General features: G+C 39.3%; 1 protein-coding gene across 2 annotated transcripts in view; it reads left to right on the top strand.

Annotated features, from left to right (window-relative positions):
• Positions 1–20,207, top strand: part of BCHE (butyrylcholinesterase) — a 44,969-nt gene extending 24,762 nt beyond the window's left edge. For both annotated transcript variants that reach the window (XM_079314748.1, XM_079314749.1), the window contains exons 3-4: positions 13,235–13,401; positions 19,959–20,207. In XM_079314748.1, coding sequence (XP_079170874.1) covers positions 13,235–13,401; positions 19,959–20,080 — 289 coding nt within the window. In that variant the 3' untranslated portion in view covers positions 20,081–20,207. The remainder of the gene's footprint in view (positions 1–13,234; positions 13,402–19,958) is intronic.
• Positions 20,208–20,492: the final 285 nt, after the last annotated feature.

The raw sequence follows: 20,492 nt of genomic DNA, 5'->3' as shown, positions 1-20,492 counted from the left end.
CATAATGCTTTCATACAGCTTTAATTATTGTAAAATTTATTCTAAAATTTAATCCACGAGCTCTTCCTGCTCAGAGCTTGAGCACACCCCTCTGTGTGAGTTTGGTGGGGAGAGCTGTGAAGCAGAGCAAAGATTTCAGTGGGGTTCACAGTCTGGAATTGAGCTGTGAGGTTGATTTACCAATGCCAAAAATGCATCTGATAGATTCCCAAGATGAATTCTGATGTTGGGAAACGCTTGGGGACATTTCCTGCACCTGAAGATGTGCTGGGACACCATTCCCTGGAGAGTAAACTGAGTGGAAATTCCTTGTTCCACCCTGCCCTAAGGGAGCTCCCACCAGAGACAGCACACCCTGCCATTACACAGAATTATTTCTTAGTGGAAAAAGAGAAATTCAGGTCGATATTTGATTTTGCAGAGCCATATTTACATTTCTTTGAACTTTGAGTTTCCACTGGATTATGTATATATTTAATTTTCATGTATATAACATTTATGTGTATATATATATATATATAAATATCTCAATAACCTGCTCTGCAAAGCACTGTTGCTGTCACTGCAGCCCCTAAAATTAGATAACATAAGGTACATTCAGGTTTAAGATTGTGGAAGACAGTCCTGTCACCTACTCTGATCATCATTCACACTCTAATTAGATTACCCCACAGATTGAATTTCAAGTGGTTTCCACAGCAAACAGCAAATAATCCCTCCCTCTGCTCCCACCACCAGGATCCAAACCATGACTATTGGGAAAAATAATGCAATCCAGCAATTTCTGTGTTAGTAGAAAATTAGTGTGTGACCCTTTACTCATTATCCAGAGCAGGGACACCTAAAGATCTCTATCTCATTATTCAGAGTGGGCAAGCAGTTATAAAAATTCCTAATAATTCCAAGATTAATAAGTGATTTTTTTATTTTTTTTTTTCCTGGCACATTTGAGCACAGCAAATATTTTTAAGGAGCTGGGGAAGCCCTGTTTTGGCATAATGTTTATAGGAAACTCAGGCATGATCAAAGGGCAAAGCTCTGAGGGGGAAATTACCATTGATGTCTCCAGCAGATGAAGAGAAAATCAAGCAAAAATGAGAAATATTGTACAGCATATTTTTTAGTGAGGGTGTTTGACCTAATATTCTAATGTGCTGAAGTACAAAAGCACAAGGGAGGGGAGAGCAGCCTGCTGAGGAAAGGAGATGAAGTAGAGTCAACAAAATTGGAAGAAATCTTGTTTTTTCCTGGTGTTTTCTGGCTGGGAGGGACTGAGAGGTGCCAGAGCTGCTTCTCACCAGGAGCATTCAAGCCCAAATTTTAGTGATCTCTGGGTTTTATTATCATGTGAGGGATGAAAATACTGATAGGAAAATTAAAAATATGCACTTGGGAGCATTTTCTGTTTGTGTCATGGTTTAACCCCAGCCAAGCAGCTAAACCCCACACAGAGGGATAGGAAAGAACTGGAGGGATAAAAGCAAAGAAAACTTGTGAAAAACCCTTAATGTCATGTAAGGACAAAAGAAAAGATGCAAGGGACAGAAAGTGACTCCTTCAAAGCATCCCAGGAGTGTGAAATCCTTGATTTCTGCATTTCTCAGTTCCTAAAAGGACACAGCCAGCCCAGGGGTTTGCCACCATCCCCAGCAGGAGTGGATGCAATTCCCCAAATTTTGGGCACTTCCTATTTCACATCCTGATAAAAAATAAACAACAGTAATTACTGAATCTTTTTCTTGGAAAATTGTAGGCATTTCTATTTTTGAATGGAAAGAGGGAATGGAGATGTAGAGGATTCATTAGGAGACAGGAACACACATTCCTGCTGTGAGCCTTGAGTTGGTGCTGCTGTTGGATTCCAATTTCTCTTCTGGATCCCAGAAAATCGTGTCACATTTAAAAATCTGCCATGTATTTACATATTCAGTGAAGATCCTGCTCAAAAAATCTTTTTCATGGCTGAATTTGGGTATCAAGCAAGTTGACCAAATATCCCAGCCACTCCTAGTGCTATTAAGATATCCCATAAAATACTTTTATTTTTCATATATTTAAGCCTTGGAAGAGCAACATTTTTATCATACCCTGAAAAATCCTTGTTTTACCAGCAAGGGAAAAAAGAGACTTATTGCTCCTGCTGTCTAAATAAATCAAACCTAATAAAATATTTGGGTTATAAGAAAGAACAGATTCAAAAATCGAAGTTCTTGTTTTACACTTGGAGGTTAAATTCCTCTCTTCACCTTGACCTGGGATCCCCTCAGTTTATTCTTGCATTTAAGAGTATTGGCAGTTGAATATGAATTTATAGCCTCCAAATCATTTGATGAAATACCAGGTATCATCACACCTGGACAAAGAGAGATGGAAAGGATGGATTCAGCAGAAAACTGCAGTGTGGTGTCATGAAAATCAGACAGTGACAAATTATGATTATGATTATGTGAGATAACATTTATTTTAGCAATATTGTTAATTTTCAGTGGCCTTCTCTTAAATTCTTCTCAGCACATTTGATTTTTTAAGCCACGCTCATGAAAATATATAAATCTGGGGTTTTTTTAAGTTCCTTTTTCTGCCACACTTTTGTTATTCTTCAGGAAGCTTTTGAAAGCAGGCAGGTCACACTAACAGCTCCTACAAATCCCAAACACCAGGATGCTCTGCCAGCTCTGGGAAGGGGAAATTTTATTTATCCTGAAAAACTAGATGGGATCTCAAATCTGTGGGTGCCTTTTCCATTTCTCTATCCATTCTATTTGTGCTCTTTAGTCATGCAAAGTGACACAAGCCAGACAAATCAGATGAGCTGAAAACTCCAGAAGATAACAGAGCACACAAAGATAATATTTTTTTTTAAGGCTTTGTGAAAAATGCTTCAGATAAAAGGAAACGGGCAAAACTTGTCTCCATGCCAGTTTTACAACTGCTGAAACAAATCTTTGCAGCTTTTTCTATAAAGTGAAGCCTTTGAAATATTCCCTCCTATGTTTTAGGGGAATTTGTGAGGCTTTGATTGTCCCACTAAAGCTGTGAAGCACTTTGTCTGGTTATTATTTCCTTTCCCTGATGTTCCACTGCTAGACACATAATAAATTTCAGTGCTTTTTGTTACCAACTTATCACAACCTGTTTATAGAGAGTAGTTTCAGAGCAGTGAGAACAAAACCAACAGCCTCATATAGAGTCCAGGCAGCACTTGAACTGGGGACCTATATACTCTGGGTATGGGGAGGACTGAATATACTGGGAAAAAATAAAAATAAAAAAACCCCAACCACTTTTAATTTCCCCATACTTCAGGAAGTTGGAAGTTTTATGTCCCTCTGAGCCATTTCAAGGGAAGGGATTTACTGTGGGTTGTATTTCTGTCAGAGACTCGCTCGTGTTCACAGGGTAGGGGAAAGTTTTTGGGTTGGAGTCACTTTGATGCTCACAGGGTCTTCAAAAACTCCAGAGTCAGAGCTCAGGAGGATCAAGAAGAGCCTTTCCCTGAGATTGTTGCTCCTCACATCCTTCCAGAAAAATTAAATTTTCATCTTAACAAGTGATTTTTCCTGAGAAGAAAAGATTTCTGGATTTAAAAAAAAAAAAACAGCAGGAGAGAGGTTCCCAAAAATACAAAAATATATATGGAAAGTGTTTCTTCCCCATGTTAAGGAAAATCAGTGTTTTTATTTTGGCCCAAAAGGACATATTTGCTCTCTCAATCATTGGGAGTAATTTTTTGAGCTGTGCAAAGAAATTGCAGAAATTATGGTCTTGAAATAAAGGGAAAAAAAATTAAGAAAATTTACTCCTATTTTTCCACCTTCAGCTTTGAGTTCTTAAAAGTGACTCATCCTCTTTACCAGAGTTTACATCCCTTGTTATATTCAGGAACAGTAATGGAAACACCTTTTTAGCAAAATAATAGGAAACAGTGGATCATGGAAAATATCAGTAACCAGAGACTCACCTTGGCAGGAATCTCTCTCTCCCCAGCTTGCAAGCTAACAAACTGTCATTGAATTCCAAAACTGGAAACAGGAGTATTTGATTCAGATATCTTTTGAAAATAAGCCTGGGATACAAATTTTTAAGATTGGTTTGATGTTATTACAAATGTTGCAGATTACAAGAAGATTTCTCGTTCCTTTCTGTATGTGCAGCAAACACAATTCTGTCCACATGGATTTTACTCCCTCCAACAAATGAGTCAAACCATTATTTCCAAACAGGAGATGAGAACTTCCATTAAGGAAATGTCCAAATATTGTTGGAGTCTTTGAGTGAGAATAAATCTAAAACCTAGAGCTGAAATGCAGAGGATTGACTGGAAGAGAGCACTGGCAGTGTTTGAATTCAATTATCATTTATCAAAACCATGGTGGGGCTGGGCAAGGTGAAATGCTGAGCCCTGGGACAGAGGGAGATCTGAGGGGCTGGAGAGGGGATGGAGAGAGAAATGGAGCTTTTCTCATCTTGGAGCAAAGGGGATCAGGGGGACCCTGGTGTCTCTAAACTCCCCGACAGGAGGGAGGATTTGGGATCTGCTCCAGGGAACAGGACAAGTGGAACTGGTCTTAAGTTGCACCAAGGGAAGTTTAGGTTGAATATTAGGAAAAAATTTCTCCTGGAAAGGGGTGTCCTGCCCTGGTAAAATCTGCCCAGGACTGTGGTGCAGTCCCCATCCCTTGAGGGATTTAAAATCCACGTGGATGTGGCACTTGGGGACATGGGACAGTGGTGGCCTTGGCAGTGCTGGGTCAGCAGTTGGACTTAAAGATCCTGGAGGTCTTTTCCAGCCTAATTCAGTTATTCTGTGGATCCAGATCTTGGATGTGGCTCTACCTTTCCTCATAATTGAGATAGGTTGAAGAGCCTGCACTGGACAGTAAAGGAAAAGGAGAGGCATGAAGAGAAATAAACCTTTCAATAGTGAAATAAAACCATGGTGTGATTGCCCCTCAAATTTGGGAGTGGGTGTAAGAAGCCTGCATGGAAACAATTTAGTGTTTGGTGGGAAGTAAGGAAAATGGAAAAGCAAGAGGGGGAAATGTGACTGCTGCAAGACATCAGGTGACCAAAAAAATGCACAAAGAAAGAACAAAAAAAGAGATGGAAATATGAAAGCAGAAAATGTCTGAAAGACTTGCAAACTATTTGAGAGGGAGAACAAATGTGAGAAGAGAGAAATGAAGGAAGGGCATATATGAACTTATGAGCTGTATCTGAGGCAGGTTCACATATAAAGCCAGGCACTTCAGAGAGAAGGCATTTTACAGGCAGGCAAACACAGGGTTCCAAAAGGCACCGAGAAATTCTAATTAATGCTCACCCACAGTTAATCCCCTTTTGAAGGGCCTCTCTTCTTCCATGCTGCTGTTCTGCAGCTCAGTCCTTGTTCCATCAGCAGAAGGCAGAAATGGAAGTTTGAAAGGTCTGCAAACCCCATTTCTCCAGGTGGAACACGAATCTGAAGTGATGCAGAGAAGTTTCATGGGAGGAATGGAAACCTTTCAGTGCAGGTTTTAATTCACTCCCCAAGGCCAGGGCTTGGCTGTACCAGGGAAGAGGCAAAGGTGAGGGGAGAGAAAATGAGCAGCAGAGGTTGCCTGAAACCACATTTTGAAAGGAGCACAATGTGGTGTTCAAGTGTTTAATTCTGTTTTCAATCAGCTGCAGGAGGAGGCAGTGGTGGGGAAATGTGGTTAGAGATCCAGTGCTGGGATTTGGGAGATTCTGTCCCCCGAGAATATGAAGCAGTGTTGGTAGAAATTGGACATTCTGTGCTCACAGTTGGTGATGTTGCACAATTCTGTAAAAATATAAGATTGAAAGATGCCATTCTCTGCTTTGCCAGACACCTCTGGCCACCATCTGTGTCCTCTACATTTCCTTGCAGGAACACAAGAGAACTTCTTAATTTCATAAAACGCAAAGCCTAAAGAGCATTGCCTCAAATTTGCACCTAAGAGATCCTTTTCCTACAGGATCAGCTGTTTAAACACAGTGATTTTTAAAATTCTAATGAAGTTTTCATTGTAATGAACTTTTAAACATCTGCCTCTCATGGATCTTATTCATGGTGCATCTTCCAAGTGAATTTTCTGTACAACTGGAAATACTCAGATGTTTACCAGGTTTTTTTTCCTAGTAATAAAATAATCTGCATACCATAATTTCCACAAAAACCCCCCTCAATTTTGAAAGAAAATAACTTCAAAGAGGTTCTTCCTCTCTTTTCATATTGTTTCTTCTAAGAGCAACCCTTCCATGGCTCTTCAATCCAAGCTGGTATTTGGAGATTCCCTTTCGCTGCAGTTCAAAACAGAGACTCAGAATTTACAAAAATGGGACATAATTCAAATTTCTTTATCAAAGGAAGTAATATTCAACTTCCACTTGTCAATGTCAAACCTACAATGAATTTATACCATAAGAAATCATGATGATGATGATATTATTATTATTATTATTATTATTATTATTATTATTATTATTATTATTATTATTATGTTTGGGAGAGCACTCTATCTTCTTGTTTACATTCCCCAGCATGAAGCTGCAGTGGTTCTGTTTCTGATGAAGCAGTAACACAAATTCCCCCTTCTGAAAGCTACCCAATAGTTTCATTTTTAGGACTGCTCAATTTGGCCTAGATTACATGGTCGTGAAAGTTTGTGACTCATGCACTTCCTCCCACTCACAGAAATAAAAGAGTAGTAGAAAATATAAAGAAAAATGCCACTGTGATGAAATCCATCAGGACACGACAAATCCAGAGGATTTTAGTTGGTGCAGGGCTCTGTGGAGCATCCATCCTGAAAATAAATCATGATTAGGGCAATTTCCATTGAAAACAAATCTCAAATATCATATCCTGGCATAGCATCAACTACCCAGTCTCAATTGCAAATTTAGTCTCTAGAGATAAGAAAAGCACTGAACTCATTTATCCAACAATTTCTGAGTGCCTGGGATGAACTTTATTAATGGCAGAGAAAGGAAGGAATGGAACCAGCAATAATATCCATGAGCACAGTATTTACTCTTTCTCAAAACCAGCTGGGCTGATAAATTTTACCAAAGACACTGGGAATTTGAAACACTGTATTAATAGTTTTATGGCTATAAAAATATTTTTCTCTCCCTTCACACTCTCTTTTTTGTTTCTGATGAAGCCCTGGTTTGTTCCAGGGAGTAGTTCTGGTTAAAACACTGTGAAAGTTTGTGTTTTTCCAGGTCATGAGGAGGAAGAGGGGTTGCAGAGGAGATAAAAAACCCTCAGAGGATGGCAAAAAGGGCAAGTGCCATGTGCCTTCCTGTCTATTTATTCTTTTACTTACCTGTTATGGATGGTTCTTCCTCCTTCAAGGTCTCTGTGGGGTTCAGGACCTTCTTCCATTTCCAAATATCCCCCTCCAACAAGTTAAGACTAAAAGCTATAGTTCCATTTGATTTCTTCCTGCAGCCAGGACTGTTAAGAAATAACAGCTTTGAAAAGTGGCCCTTGAAAGCTGAAATTGATACCACACAAAAGGGCAGAAGGATCTTACAAAATATTTTACAGGAACATTGGAAAAATAAAGGTAAAATTGTTCTTTCAGCATCAAGAAGGACTAAGCTGCAGGGTTGCCCCTCTCATGTCTGTGCAAAAGTGATGTAAATAGGAAATGTGAATATTCACACCAGTCCTGGAGAAGATGTGAAATCATCACTGTGGCTCTGACACAGAGCCTGGTATGGTGAAATCCCATCCCATCCATGCTCTGTGTGGAGTTTGGGGGTCCTGAAGGAGCCCCAAACTTGGCTGGAACATTTCAGAGGGTCAGAAATGCAGGCAGGGGTTGAAGGGCTCATTAGCTCTGGCTCAAACTCATTATTTCTCTGTCCAGGAACCAGGGCTTGGAGCACCCAGCTCCTGAATGCTCAGCAAAGAGCTGAGGCAGAACATCCTGCATCTAAAAGTCTCAAATGTTCCATTATTTATGGCCAGCACCTTGAGGCCTGCCTTGTATACAGCAGGGATTTATGACATGCACGAGCAAGAATTGTTTCAACTCAATGGGTGCTCCACAAAGCTCATTGGAGCAGAACACAAGACAAAAAAACATCTTAACAAAGGGCACAAATAACAACAACAACAACAAAAAAGAATGACAGCTTGTTGCTTCATTTCCTGAAACTGATATTGGTTGTAATAGCACATGCCATGATAATTTATAGTTAAAGGCATTTAAACAGGCAGCTGCTGTGTCCAGGCTGGAATCTGGAAGGAATATCCTGAGCTTTATTTAGCTGTGAAGGTGTAAGAAAGCTGGCTGCAAAGGTTCTTCTCCAGTTTCTCTCAGTTAAGGACTTTGCCAGCTGGATCCTGCTGCTTTCTTCAGGGATCAGCAGAAGGAATAATATTTACCCAGGCTGGGACTTGCAAAGCAGTTTCCTTCACTCTGGCTCAGGGACACTTTGCACTCACTGGATTATGGACTGGTGTGTGTGATCTGGGAGTGAGAACTGAGCCCAGCAGGGTGTAATGAACTTCCCAGAGGCAGCTGATTAAAAAGGGACTTTGAAGGATTGGAGACTGCACATCCCTCACACTCAGTGCTCATCAGAGCAGCCCTTTCTTTTCCTTACTGTGGGAATCTCAGTATGGCTCAAATGCCACAAAATCAGGGGGTTAGCAACTTTTTAAGGAACAATTATATGAGATATTTTTTTAAAATTTAAATTATATGATAATTTAAATCAATTATAAGTAAAATGTTTAATTATTTGTATTTTCAGAAACTGGTCACTATTTTCTCACATCCATGGTGCCATCCAAGCAAAGCCTTACAAAACCTTTTGCTGTCACCACCCCATCATCCCCCCAGGGACCACACCAGCCCCCCAAATTGAGATTAACCTGGCAGCCAGTGTGCTGCACTGGGGAAAATGAGCACAGATATAAATATCCCCCATCCTGGCCTTCAGGAATCATGTGAGACATCTGCTGTGCTGGCCTGACTAATGCCACAAACACTTCCCATCCCTCCAGAGTGGGGCTGGGGCAGCACAGGACAGCCTGGGGCTCATCATCAACATTCCTGCTAATTAGGAGTGGCCTCCTGTCCAAGTGGGAAAGAGGAAAAACAGCCAAATGTTTCCTACAAAGATGTGAGGGAAAAAAAAAATAAATTATGCAAGCTTCACCTCTTTGGTTTAGATTTTTAAGGTCATCCAGCCACCAGATGTGGCTCTGGCTCCCAGAGCTACCCTTGGGATGAAACTTTTAGGTTGTCCTTCTGGTTTGATGCTGTTTCCATAATTCTCAGAGGTTTTGTACTGCAGCAGCAGGAGATCTGCAGGAGTTGGGGTCATTTTTGCTGTTGCATTTCCTCCCAGGCCATTCCCCCTCCCAGTTTTCTTGTGCCCATGGTAGCACTCCATAAAACTCCATCCCATGGAAACTGCCCAGCAGCCACCTGGAATCACAAAAAACAATACAAGGGATTCACACTCCCTCTCTCCTGCCTTTAAACCAGCTTTTAAATGAAAAGAGGCCAAACTGGAGATCAGCATCAGCAGTTCCACCCAGGGTGAAGCCAACCCACCCACACTGGGAGGGACAGGTCTCCACTGGACTTCAATTCCTCCTACACAGGGAGGGTGCAGCAGAATTACCATTAATTTTGATTTATCTGAGTGGGCACTGAGATGTGAGATTGTTTTCCTTGTCCTCTGGAGAAACACACAACCTAAGCCACAAACAGAGCAGCTAAAGAGGAGCATGGGGAAAGCTTGGGACAGTCCAAGCTCAACTGTAGGACACTTGTACAAAGGTAAATCCTAAAGCATCTAAACATGTTTTCAGGAGGGTTAGCAGAGAATATTTTCCATTCTGGACTTCTTCAAAATGCAACTTAACACTACAAAAGAATAACTTCTGTGGTAATAATGGAATTCACTCTGTGAGTTTTCACTCTGCGAGTTTTCACTCTGCGATTCAGAACTTGCTCACAAAAATAAAGGGAATATTTTCCAGGTACTTTATATCCTGAATGTTTACCAAAACCACTCAGATGATGAATTACTTTTTTTTTTTTTTTTTTTGTGTATCTGTATGAGAAACCATTTGTAAAGGTAATGCTGTGTGAATATTAATAAAAATGCAGTGAGCTGCTATTGTTTCTCAGGCTATATTGCTCATATTAATGAGAATGGTAATGTATGTATGTTTATTATGATTAACAGAGCTCTGGTCATGTTGCATTTTCCATTTGAATGAAATTAACTTTCTCTTTCTGAAGTTGCTGAAGATGAATATTAAATACAGAGAAATAATTGGTGAATGAGCTCTTCCAAAACCCTCTTCATGCTTCTATCAAATTTAGTACATTGCTATAAATTAATCTTGAAAACTAAAAGTAATTGGCAATTGTGGATGGAAAAACCCAAAGGGGGAAGAACATGATCTAAGTAACAACAAGTACAACTAAAAAAATTCCACTTAAAGACATATCTTAACAAAATAATTTACTATGAATGAGCTGCTGTGCCACTAGCAGAGCAGAGAATCCAGCCAGTAATTTCAGGGCATATACAAAGAGAAAAAACATAACTGCAGGAATGAGACAAATTCTATTTACACCAGAGTTTCAACACAGGTGGCTTGAGTTTGTTTTTTGTTTTGCTCTGTTTTGTTCTGTTTTGTTTTTCTGTCTCGCATTTCTTTTCTGGGAGCAATTCAAAGGATTGTATTTCTTCATTGCCTTAAGACTTGCTCCTGCAAATGGTAAAAAGGGTGGAAAAGGAAAAAGATTCTTTCTAAGATCCTCAGTGAAGCTCATATTCCTGGTAGAGCTGAAGATGTCCCTGCTCATTCCAGGAGGTTGGATCTTCCAGCTTCCCTTCCAAGCCATACCATTTGATCATTTTCTCCCAACAAAATTAAGGCTTTCTCTGAATAAATCTTGTCAAGAAAGGTGAATTGATAAGATAAAATCATATTGGAAGATGCACAGCCCAAACCCTTTTCAGGACACACCATCAGACCCAATGCCAGCACTGAAGTGGCAAACTGGAATTACTAAAGCAATGATGATTAAATACAACCAGAAGGTGAAAGAACAGAGATTTAAGGAATTGATAAAAGATGATAGAATGGAGATTTCCATGCAAATGGCATGTTTATTTTTAGTACAAACAAGTTTCTGTAATTGATCACCAAAGATTGTTCATCCAGACCTAAATGGGCAGCCACAAATTTGTGCAGGGAACTGGATTCCTGTCTGAAGATATTCCCACCATACTTTCACTGTTCTGCATGAATATTATTAGACTTTGAATTTGGTGCAAAGAACAGGGAATTTTACAGCCTATTCTGGGCACTGCAATTCTCATCATGAAGTTATTAGTAAGAAGGAATGAACAGTAATTGTGAGGGAACAACAAGGTTATAATCATAACTTGTTCCAAATTATACTCCTGTGATCTCCCTTCTGCTCTGACTGGGAGCTGCTTTTTAACTTGGGAAATTTTCAATAATAAAGCCAAGAAGGAAATTAGTGGGCATTTCTTTGAACAGTAAACTTCCTAGAAATGCAGAGATTGTCATAATCAGCAGATTCATGGGCTTCAAAGTGCTGTGTTCACCTGACAGTTCTTTCAATCATTTTTTAGTAAAATACATCTGTAGCCATCGAGGCATTGTGTAATCCCCCCACACACCTGTAAATTATAATGTGGGATGTCATGATTTATTTCATAGCATAAAAGCTGTTAAATGAATACTGACAGCACCATTAGTGTCCTGATCTTGAGCTGAAGTGCAAGTCAGCTCTGCTTAAGTCATCATTCTCAGGAGCCACAAGTAAATGTGCTCTTAAAAAAGGTGCCATGGGTTAACTAGAGCTGAATTAGGCAAGAAAAATCGGTGAAGAAAGGAGCAGTCCAGGAAATGTCTGCCTGAAGCTCTTATTCCAACACTGGTTCTTGAAGCTGCCAATGCCAAAAACCCCAGAACACAAAAACATGGGCTGAAAAGTTGATTAATTGGGAATTAAATGAGATATTGATCAGCATCTTGTGCTCTGAGTGCTCCCACCCTCTTGCCTTGCTCCCTCTCTTGGGAAGCAGAACCCAAATGGGCTCCACTCCCTGGACTCCTCTTTGCTTCTGCCTTCCAGGAAGGTGAAAAATAAAGTAGAGAGAACCAAATGAACTCAGCTCAGAGATAATTTATCCCACCAAGAATCATCACTTACTCTTGCTCTGCCCTAAATCCCAGATTCCTTGGTATCAGCTTCTAGGAAAGAAAATGGTTCCTTGTGCTTGCACTGAAATAAAGTGTTTAATTTTTATTCTTATCCTCTTCTGAGCTAACGGTGATCTGTGACTATTTAAAATACAAATCTACTAATTTTTCTAAAATTCATGTTCTGTTTTTTTGTTCCCTAATGCAACACTGCCCATTTAGTTGCTCTCCTACACATTTAAACCATTTTTCCCCCCTCATACAGATACTATAATTTCTGGAGGTGAAATCTGATGCCTGTCCTTCGAGCCTTATGAATTCTGTTGTATTATAAATATTTATCACAATTCTTTTAATACCAACAGCTGTGCTCCTTTCACATGCAGAGCTGGTTTTATGAAGGATCAAGCCCTCTGTACCTCTTCCCAGTTTCCACAAGATTTCGGATTGTTCCCATTTGGCCATCCACAAACAGGACCAATCACTCCTCCAGGATGACAGCTCCTTCTTCATGAGGAATAATTGTTCTCTCTCCCAATGCAGATCTTATCCCAGTTCAGACATTATTTCTACCTTTACTTGCATGTTTATCCCAGTCATTTATTCCAGTCTGTTTGTTCACCTGAAAGGATCAAAGGCATTCAAACTAAAACACAAACCAGTCAACCTCTCAGACTGGCAGGCTGGTTAGTTCTAGAGTCATCCCTAATAATTCACTGTTCCTGTGAGAATCCCCAGATTCAAAAAGTTGTTTGAACATGATAATTTATTACATTTTTCCCTTTGATGAACCCAGAAAACCTCAAAAGATGATTTTTTTTCTTCAAATGAGGTTAAATGAAGTTTATCTGGCTTTTTTCCTGTTGCTTCCAAAAGGACACATCAGCCATTCCACACTTAACACACTTAAGATGAACAAGTATTAAATAAACCCAAATCACGCTTTATTGTGTGCTGAGATGGTTTCTCAATCTAAATGAAGTGATATTTTTTTTTTTTCTCATTTAGAGCTCCAGATGGGACCCTGACTAATGGAAAAAAATGGCCAATCTTCACTAGTACTGACCAAAAATATTTGACACTGAACACCAACAGTTCTGAGGTTCTGACAAAACTACGAGCTCGGCAGTGTCGATTCTGGAAACACTTTTTCCCCAAAGTCGTGGAAATGACAGGTAAAAATTCTCTTTTAGATGCTTTTTTAATAAAACTTTTATGCAAGGGTCATTTGCTGGATGTTCATGTGATAATTGAGTTCAGATCTTTACATTTCTGTTTGTAGCTGAGCTGTTCAGTTGGGTAAAAGTGAATTTGGTGTTGGATCAAACTGTCCATGTTGAGGGTGCACCCCAGAATGTGACCTGTGCTTCTGCCTTTGGGGTCACCACCCTCTTTTGTACCAGGATAAAAACCTGGGGACACACCAAGAGCCAGGACTTTGTGATGTGGAGTTTTTCTGTCCCAAAAATTCAGATGCAGCCACAATGTGAGATGCTGAGTGTTGAAACCTCTGTTGTTTGGTTCTCCCTGAAAGAGTCGGGGTGCCACCAGGGCTCCTGGGTGCTGGAGAGAGAGCAGGAAAATCAGTGCTAAAGGAGAGTTTGCACTGGGAATTCTGGAGGCTTTAGATGTTCTGTATAAACTGTGGGATGTTACAGGATGTTATATTTGGCTTTTATTATCTGTTATTTATGGGATTCTATTTTATGTAACTGATCCCCTGAGGATATGAAGTGCACTGCCACTGCCAAGAGGGGATTCTGGTTTCCAGCTCAAGTGAGAGCCCTGTGTTTTATTTCTGGAGTGTCACTGCTCACAACCCAGAGGCTGCAGGATTTGCCTATAGAAAACAGAATTGATTTGTCTCTGGCCATGTATACAACAGATTTATGAGATTTCACTGCCAAGGACAGTATAATTGTTTGAAACTTTAAGGTCAGTTGAACAAATAAGACCCAAATTTGTTGAAGAATGATGGCACTGTTTTACCAAAGACCAGCAACAGATGAAGCCTCTGTGCTCTGGGTTTCAAAAGGAATTGATTTTATAAAGTGATTTTGCAGCTCTGGAATCACATTCCACAGCTTGACTGAGGGAAAGTCTCGTTTCAAAAATGAGATACGTTTTTAAGATGTTAATTAGTAATTTAAAATCTTTCTCTAAGACTCAGTTTGAGTGCTCGTCTTAAAAAACACATAAGCCTTAAAAATATGTAAACTGTCATGGTGCACAGATGATTCCTTCTGAAATAATTTATTCCTTCCTCATTTGAGTCTGTGACTGTATTATGGCTCAACTTTTATCCCCTCTCAATTCAACAGATGCTTTTCAATTAAATCAAGAGACGTGGAATCAGTAGGTAAAATGAATAATTTATGAAGCCTACTGTGTGATTTTAAAATCACAGCGTTCCCAATTACGGGTGGATTTCAGGGAGGTTTCAAAGATTGTGACAACTTTGTGCTGAGCCAGGAGAACTGAATTATTTTACATATTCCTTTAACCTGGCTGGGAAACCCTAGGGGATAATGTGGATCCTAGAAATGGGCTGAGCTTAACTAAGCCCGTGTGGAGCAGGAGGGAGCAGATTATCAGAGCTGAGCAGATCCTGGGGGAGAGAAGAGCTGGTCCTGTGGGGTGAGGGATGATGAAGCAACACTCAGGATCTGCCAGCAGACATAAATGCATCACTGTGCCACATTTGGTAGCTCACAACATAAATTTACATAATTTAATTAAAAGAAATTCACGAGCGTATTCTTAGCAAAAAGAGAAGAATCGTCGTGTCTGGGTCCAAATATAGAGCTGAGGCAAAAATGTTGTCAACAAGTGGCACTGCCTTGTTTTGTGTCATCTGTCAGTCCTTGAAACATTGCAATAATAAAAGCAGAGTATTTCCATTATGTTCCCAATACAATATTATCCAGTTCTGACAGAAAACCCTTTAAAATCTTGTGTACAAACGTGATATAATAGCTTATATTGCAATAATTCTTTTCACTGAAATGTTATTTTGCATTTTCTCTCTGCTTTTATGCCCAAAGGACAGTGCACACCATTAATGCAGAGGTTTCCTCTTATTCTGAGGTTCTCTCATTTCTCCTTTAATGAAATATTCTTAGGAAAAGAAGGTTGTTTTAACATGAGGTGATATAAGATGACAGGGAACAAGTAAGGAAGTTTTATGTTCTCATTGTTACAAGTTCAAGTAGGGTTCAGATAGGCAAAGCAGAATTCTATCCTAGTCAGAACCCAAAGAGGATAATCAAAACAACTTATTTTGCAGAAATTATGATTGTTCAGCATCAAGTGATCAGGATTTGCCATGGATGTGCTTGGTAACCCCTTTCTTAATTCCTGACCCTCTCCTAGCCCAAGCCTTAACACCCACTGAGGGATTTTAAAGCCTTTAAAGGCCAACTCCAAATGTGTCTTGGATCTGAACCAGCCTGTTCCCATCACAGGCTGGGTAAGACAAGTCCCCTGAGGCAGTTAAATGTATGACAAACATGTATCTTTACTGTTAGATAATTCACATTTTCCTCAAGCAGCATATGGACATTTTTTAAAAAATTATTATGGTTGTGGGGTAGGAAAATAATCAGTAAAAAATAAGGTTCTCACAGTAACACAAGAATAACAGCATTTTTAAAATAATGCCCTGGTACTCTAGAGTAGTTTGCATGATTTTGGAAGGTTTCTCAATGTCTCCTCCTCCAGTTTAAATTCATAAATCCATCAACAAAGACACAAGTCACAACCTGTAGTTTTGTGTCCAGCTTGATAACAAAAACTGGACAATCAGACCTGGGCTCTCATTTCCAACCAGACACAATTCCTGCACGGATTTTACCCAATTCCCTGCACCCCCAGTCCATTGTGAAACCAGAAGGGTTTCTGCTGGCAGCTGCTGAGAGGATCACACTGCAGGGACAGTAAACAGTAAGTGACTTTTAAGTGGCTTTTAGAGCAATCATATGTTAATTATAAAAGCCTCTGTGTTTGACTTTACCTCCTCAACACAACCTTTAATGCATCTAAAGCCCTTCCTATTTATATCAGCCTGTTTCCTCTTGATTGTAGAACACTGCAGGCAGCCAAACTTTCCATTTACTCTTCCATTACTATTTCAGTGTACCTAATACATATTTTCCTATTTTATTTGATATTACTGCATCATGTATCATCTATGAAGAAATCAAGCTTGGTCATATAAATACATTACTTTTTAAAATCACTCTGAAAAGATTTTTTTTTTTTAATGTGGAAGGAGAGAAATGTTCAACTTCTTAACCAAAGAGCAACAAAAATTATTTTATTTGCTGTGATACTCCAACCAGTATCTGGATTTTACAGAGATAAATACTCAGGGTTGTTGGAATATTTTAAAATTGACTAAAGAGAAAAATCACCATCATAATTAAATTAAATTTCCACAGAGCTGGATACATGAAGAAATGTGAATTAATCACAAATAACCTCACCATTACCACCACACCTCCCAAAAAGACTTTACTCATTGCACCTATGAGCAAGAAGTTTCTGTACCTAAACCATCTGATTTCTTTCCAACATTTCATTCCATGCCATTGGAAAGATAACAGCCCTTAGAATAATTCATCTCCCAGAGAGCTCTGATGACTTCTGGAAGAACTAAAAAAAAAAACCAAAAAAACAAAAAACAAAAGAAAGGGTTCTGTAGCCCTTAAAAACGTGAAAATGAATACACTGCTGTGGCTAACTAAGCTTTGATATCCAGAAAGAGTGGTTAAAGAATATTCAATATATATATATATTTTTTCCTCTTTTCTGGGCTTTTTTGAAGAAACTTTCACTATAAGAATCTACTGCATAAACCTGTGTATTTTATTTTAGTACTGAACCTTGCAGGTACCTGCAATCATGAGCTGTTGAGGATTGAAAAATTAATTCCAACTTGTCATCCCTTATTAATTAACAGCTATATGGCCTTTATCCCTATGCTAAATGTATTTTTGTCAGTTAACATCAAGATTAGCACTTTATTGGCACATCCAGCAGTTCAAAGGATGGGATGGTGATAAATTTAACTTTGCTGTAACACCATTAAAGCAAGGGATAGATGGAATGAGAGGAAATTCCAGCTGATTGTGCTGGCGTTGCTGAAGAATAATAAAAAAAAAATCCCTTTTTAAAATTTTGATCTGTTAAACTGGAACCTTTCAGAGCACTGATTCATTGCCTGCAAAATTTCCTCTTTTCTCCTTGTCAGCCTCACTGGGCTTTGCATGGGGCTAACAGGAATTAAGGAAAAGTTTGGGATTGCCCCAGTGGCTCATAGAAATTTCCCTGTTGTCACTGTCAGCTGGCTCTGCAGCCACCCAGGGCTCTGAGCTTTAATTAAGGGTCAGCTTGGACTCTCTAATCTTTTTATTTTCTGCCTCCCAGCTGTCAGCTCATCTAAGTCATGGGTGGTTGCCTCCCAGAGATTGATGATGTTGGTGATAATGGGATGCATTGACTTGTGACTTCAATTTGGATCTTATCACTGGGGGGAAGAAAAGCAAACAAATGGGAATCCAAGTTCTTGTTTCAGTGTTTTCCATCCCCATTTTGTCTTTTAGATTCATAATGGTGGCTGCTCTGAATTTTTTTGATGTCTTCTTTCTCTAGCTGGCTCACTTGTTCACCATAATCTTTAAAAAAGGACTGAAAAGCCCCATAATTTATACTCCAGAATAGTGACTTTTAATTCAAGATGTGTCTATGGTAGAGATTTTCCAATGTCTTTGGGCAGACTTTAAACACCTCTACACCTGAATAATTGAAGAAGAGAAGTTTTTGAGATTCCTTTTTAAATTCATAAGTGGAGAGTTTTGCCTGAATAAATAAAACTGAGCACCCAAAATCAAGGCTAGAATGAGAAGCACAGCTCAAGCAGTTTTCTCTAAATAATACTGCTACTGCTTCATACACTAAATTACCAATCTATTTGAATTAATGTGAAAAATTTGGCTTTGCCTGAGACCCTGACTGCATCTTTAAATTAAATAAATGAAAAGGAGAGTTCTTAGTGTCAGGAAAGCAGAATGTTGAGCATGTTTAGTCTTCATGTTTCTGAGTTCTATCTGCATAGCTTAGCAATGAAAATGAGATTTTATTGTTACCAGCATTTCCAAATCATCTCTGAGTTAATGGCAGTTGTGGCCTGCAGAAAAAAAATTTAAAAGTATCTGAACTTTCCTTTGATCTCTGTTGTAACCAAGCTTATTTACAACTTTGAGCTGGGGGAGAAGGATGTGGTTAATTTATTGACATTTTTTCCAATATTTTTTCTTCACAATTTTCTTTTTGACTGCATGTAAAAGCACAGGACTTCCCGGACATAAAGTATCTTGGTTTTATTTCTGGTCTCGCTGGAACCAAGAAGTAAATCTCATTTCAAAGTCTCATTAAATTGCCATCTGGATTTCCAGACCAAAAAGGTTTGGAAATGTTGAGCTAAACTGCAGATAAGCGACCAAATTACTGGATGCTTCTCCAAGCTAAATCTCAGAATCAGTGAACTCTCTCTCCCGAATATTTTCTCCAGCGATGTGTAAAACACAGAAGTATTTCATTTTCACATCACCAGTTATACTTGCAGAGCAATAAAAAAGGGGGAAGGGGTGTATTTATGGAGGGAGAGGGCCGAGGCTCTGCTGCAGCAGAAGAACATAAAAGCCAAAGGAGCATAAACAAACCATGGAGCTGTTACCTTGGAACAGCATCCCCAAGTTTTTCTGGAAGTGAGCTGTGCCAGTGTGGGACAGGGTGAATAAAGCATTCACAGATCATCCATGGTTCCTGAACTTTTTCCTAACCTCTACAGCTGATACAAAATGATGGGCATCAGAGGCTGATAGAGCCTGCAGGTATTATCATATTTTTGGTGGTGTTCCTGCAGGGCCACTGCCTTTCTCCGTGGTATTAAACACCTCGTGGGGCTGCAGGAAGGGATCCCTGTCCATAAAACACTCTGGGAACTCTGTGAAATAAATGCTGTATTTTTATGACTCTTCTCATCCTCACCCTCAGCTCCCATGCTTATAACAAATTTGGCAATAAATATTTCATTGAGACTCAGGATTACTTGGCAAATGCTTTAAAGATGGATATGAAAAAGAAAAGAAAAGATGATCTTATGGGGACATAGTGCACATTTGACAGTATCCTACTCCAAACTTGTGAGCTTTCTGCTTTAAACTTGGGGATTTTTTTTCTATGGCAAGTCGAGATCCTGGACATCCATTGAAACCCGTTAAAACAATGGAAATTCTGTTGCAGCCTTAAACAGAGCTGTGATTTCACCTTATCTTTATAAGCATCTCTCTCATTTTGCATTATTTATTCTTCAGGGTATGTGGGATTCAATGCAGGGTATATTGAACCAAAGGAATATTTTGAGGGGGAAAAAAGGGAAAAATACTTTGAAATTATGATTTTTATGTACAGAATTATCCAAAATGTATATTATATATATAAATCCAAAGTATATTTATTACCAGAATGATATGTTTGCACTCCTTCCTTTCTGATGTAAAGACAAAATGCTAATCACTGAATTTTCAGTCATTCCAGGTTTAAGAAAAGAAGCAAAAGACCATTCCATAATGTATTTGGAGCAGATGACATTGATAATCAAAATTATTTTTCAATTAGCATACAAAGAGATTCAAATTTAGATTAATGTAACCCATTTCATGTTTTACAGGAAATATTGATGAAGCAGAACGAGAGTGGAAAGCAGGATTCCATCGCTGGAACAATTACATGTCAGACTGGAAAAATCAATTTAATGATTACACCAGCAAGAAGGAGCTGTGCAGTCTCTAATTAATATGTTTACTCTTTCCAGTGTGTCCCTAGAATTGTTCATCAGGCAAATATCCAGGTAGCTTCCCAACATGTCGAGCACCAAATGTGTGTCCTAGGTTACAATGTAAAGATGTGCCCAAAATTATGTATTTCTATCACCATCTGCTGAAACCAGCTGGGGCAGGGATCCTTATCACTGTAAGAGATATCCTCTGTTAATGGGCCATTTGTTAAAAAGCAGGTGGGGCAGTCATCCTTATCACTGTGAGAGATATCCTCTGCTAACGGGCCATCTTTAAACCAGCTGGGGCAATCACCTTTATCTTTCCCACAGCCCATCCTCCCTCCAGGAGATATCTCCTGTTAATGGGCCATTGTTTAAAACTGGGTGTGGCAGTGACTCTTACTCCTGTGGGAGATATCTCCTGTT

This window comes from Erithacus rubecula, assembly GCF_903797595.1.
Source record: "Erithacus rubecula genome assembly, chromosome: 11".
In the NCBI taxonomy this organism is placed as follows: Eukaryota; Metazoa; Chordata; class Aves; order Passeriformes; family Muscicapidae; genus Erithacus; species Erithacus rubecula.
The sequence above is the reverse complement of the archived record's forward strand: the minus strand, read 5'-3'. Positions and strand labels throughout refer to the sequence as shown.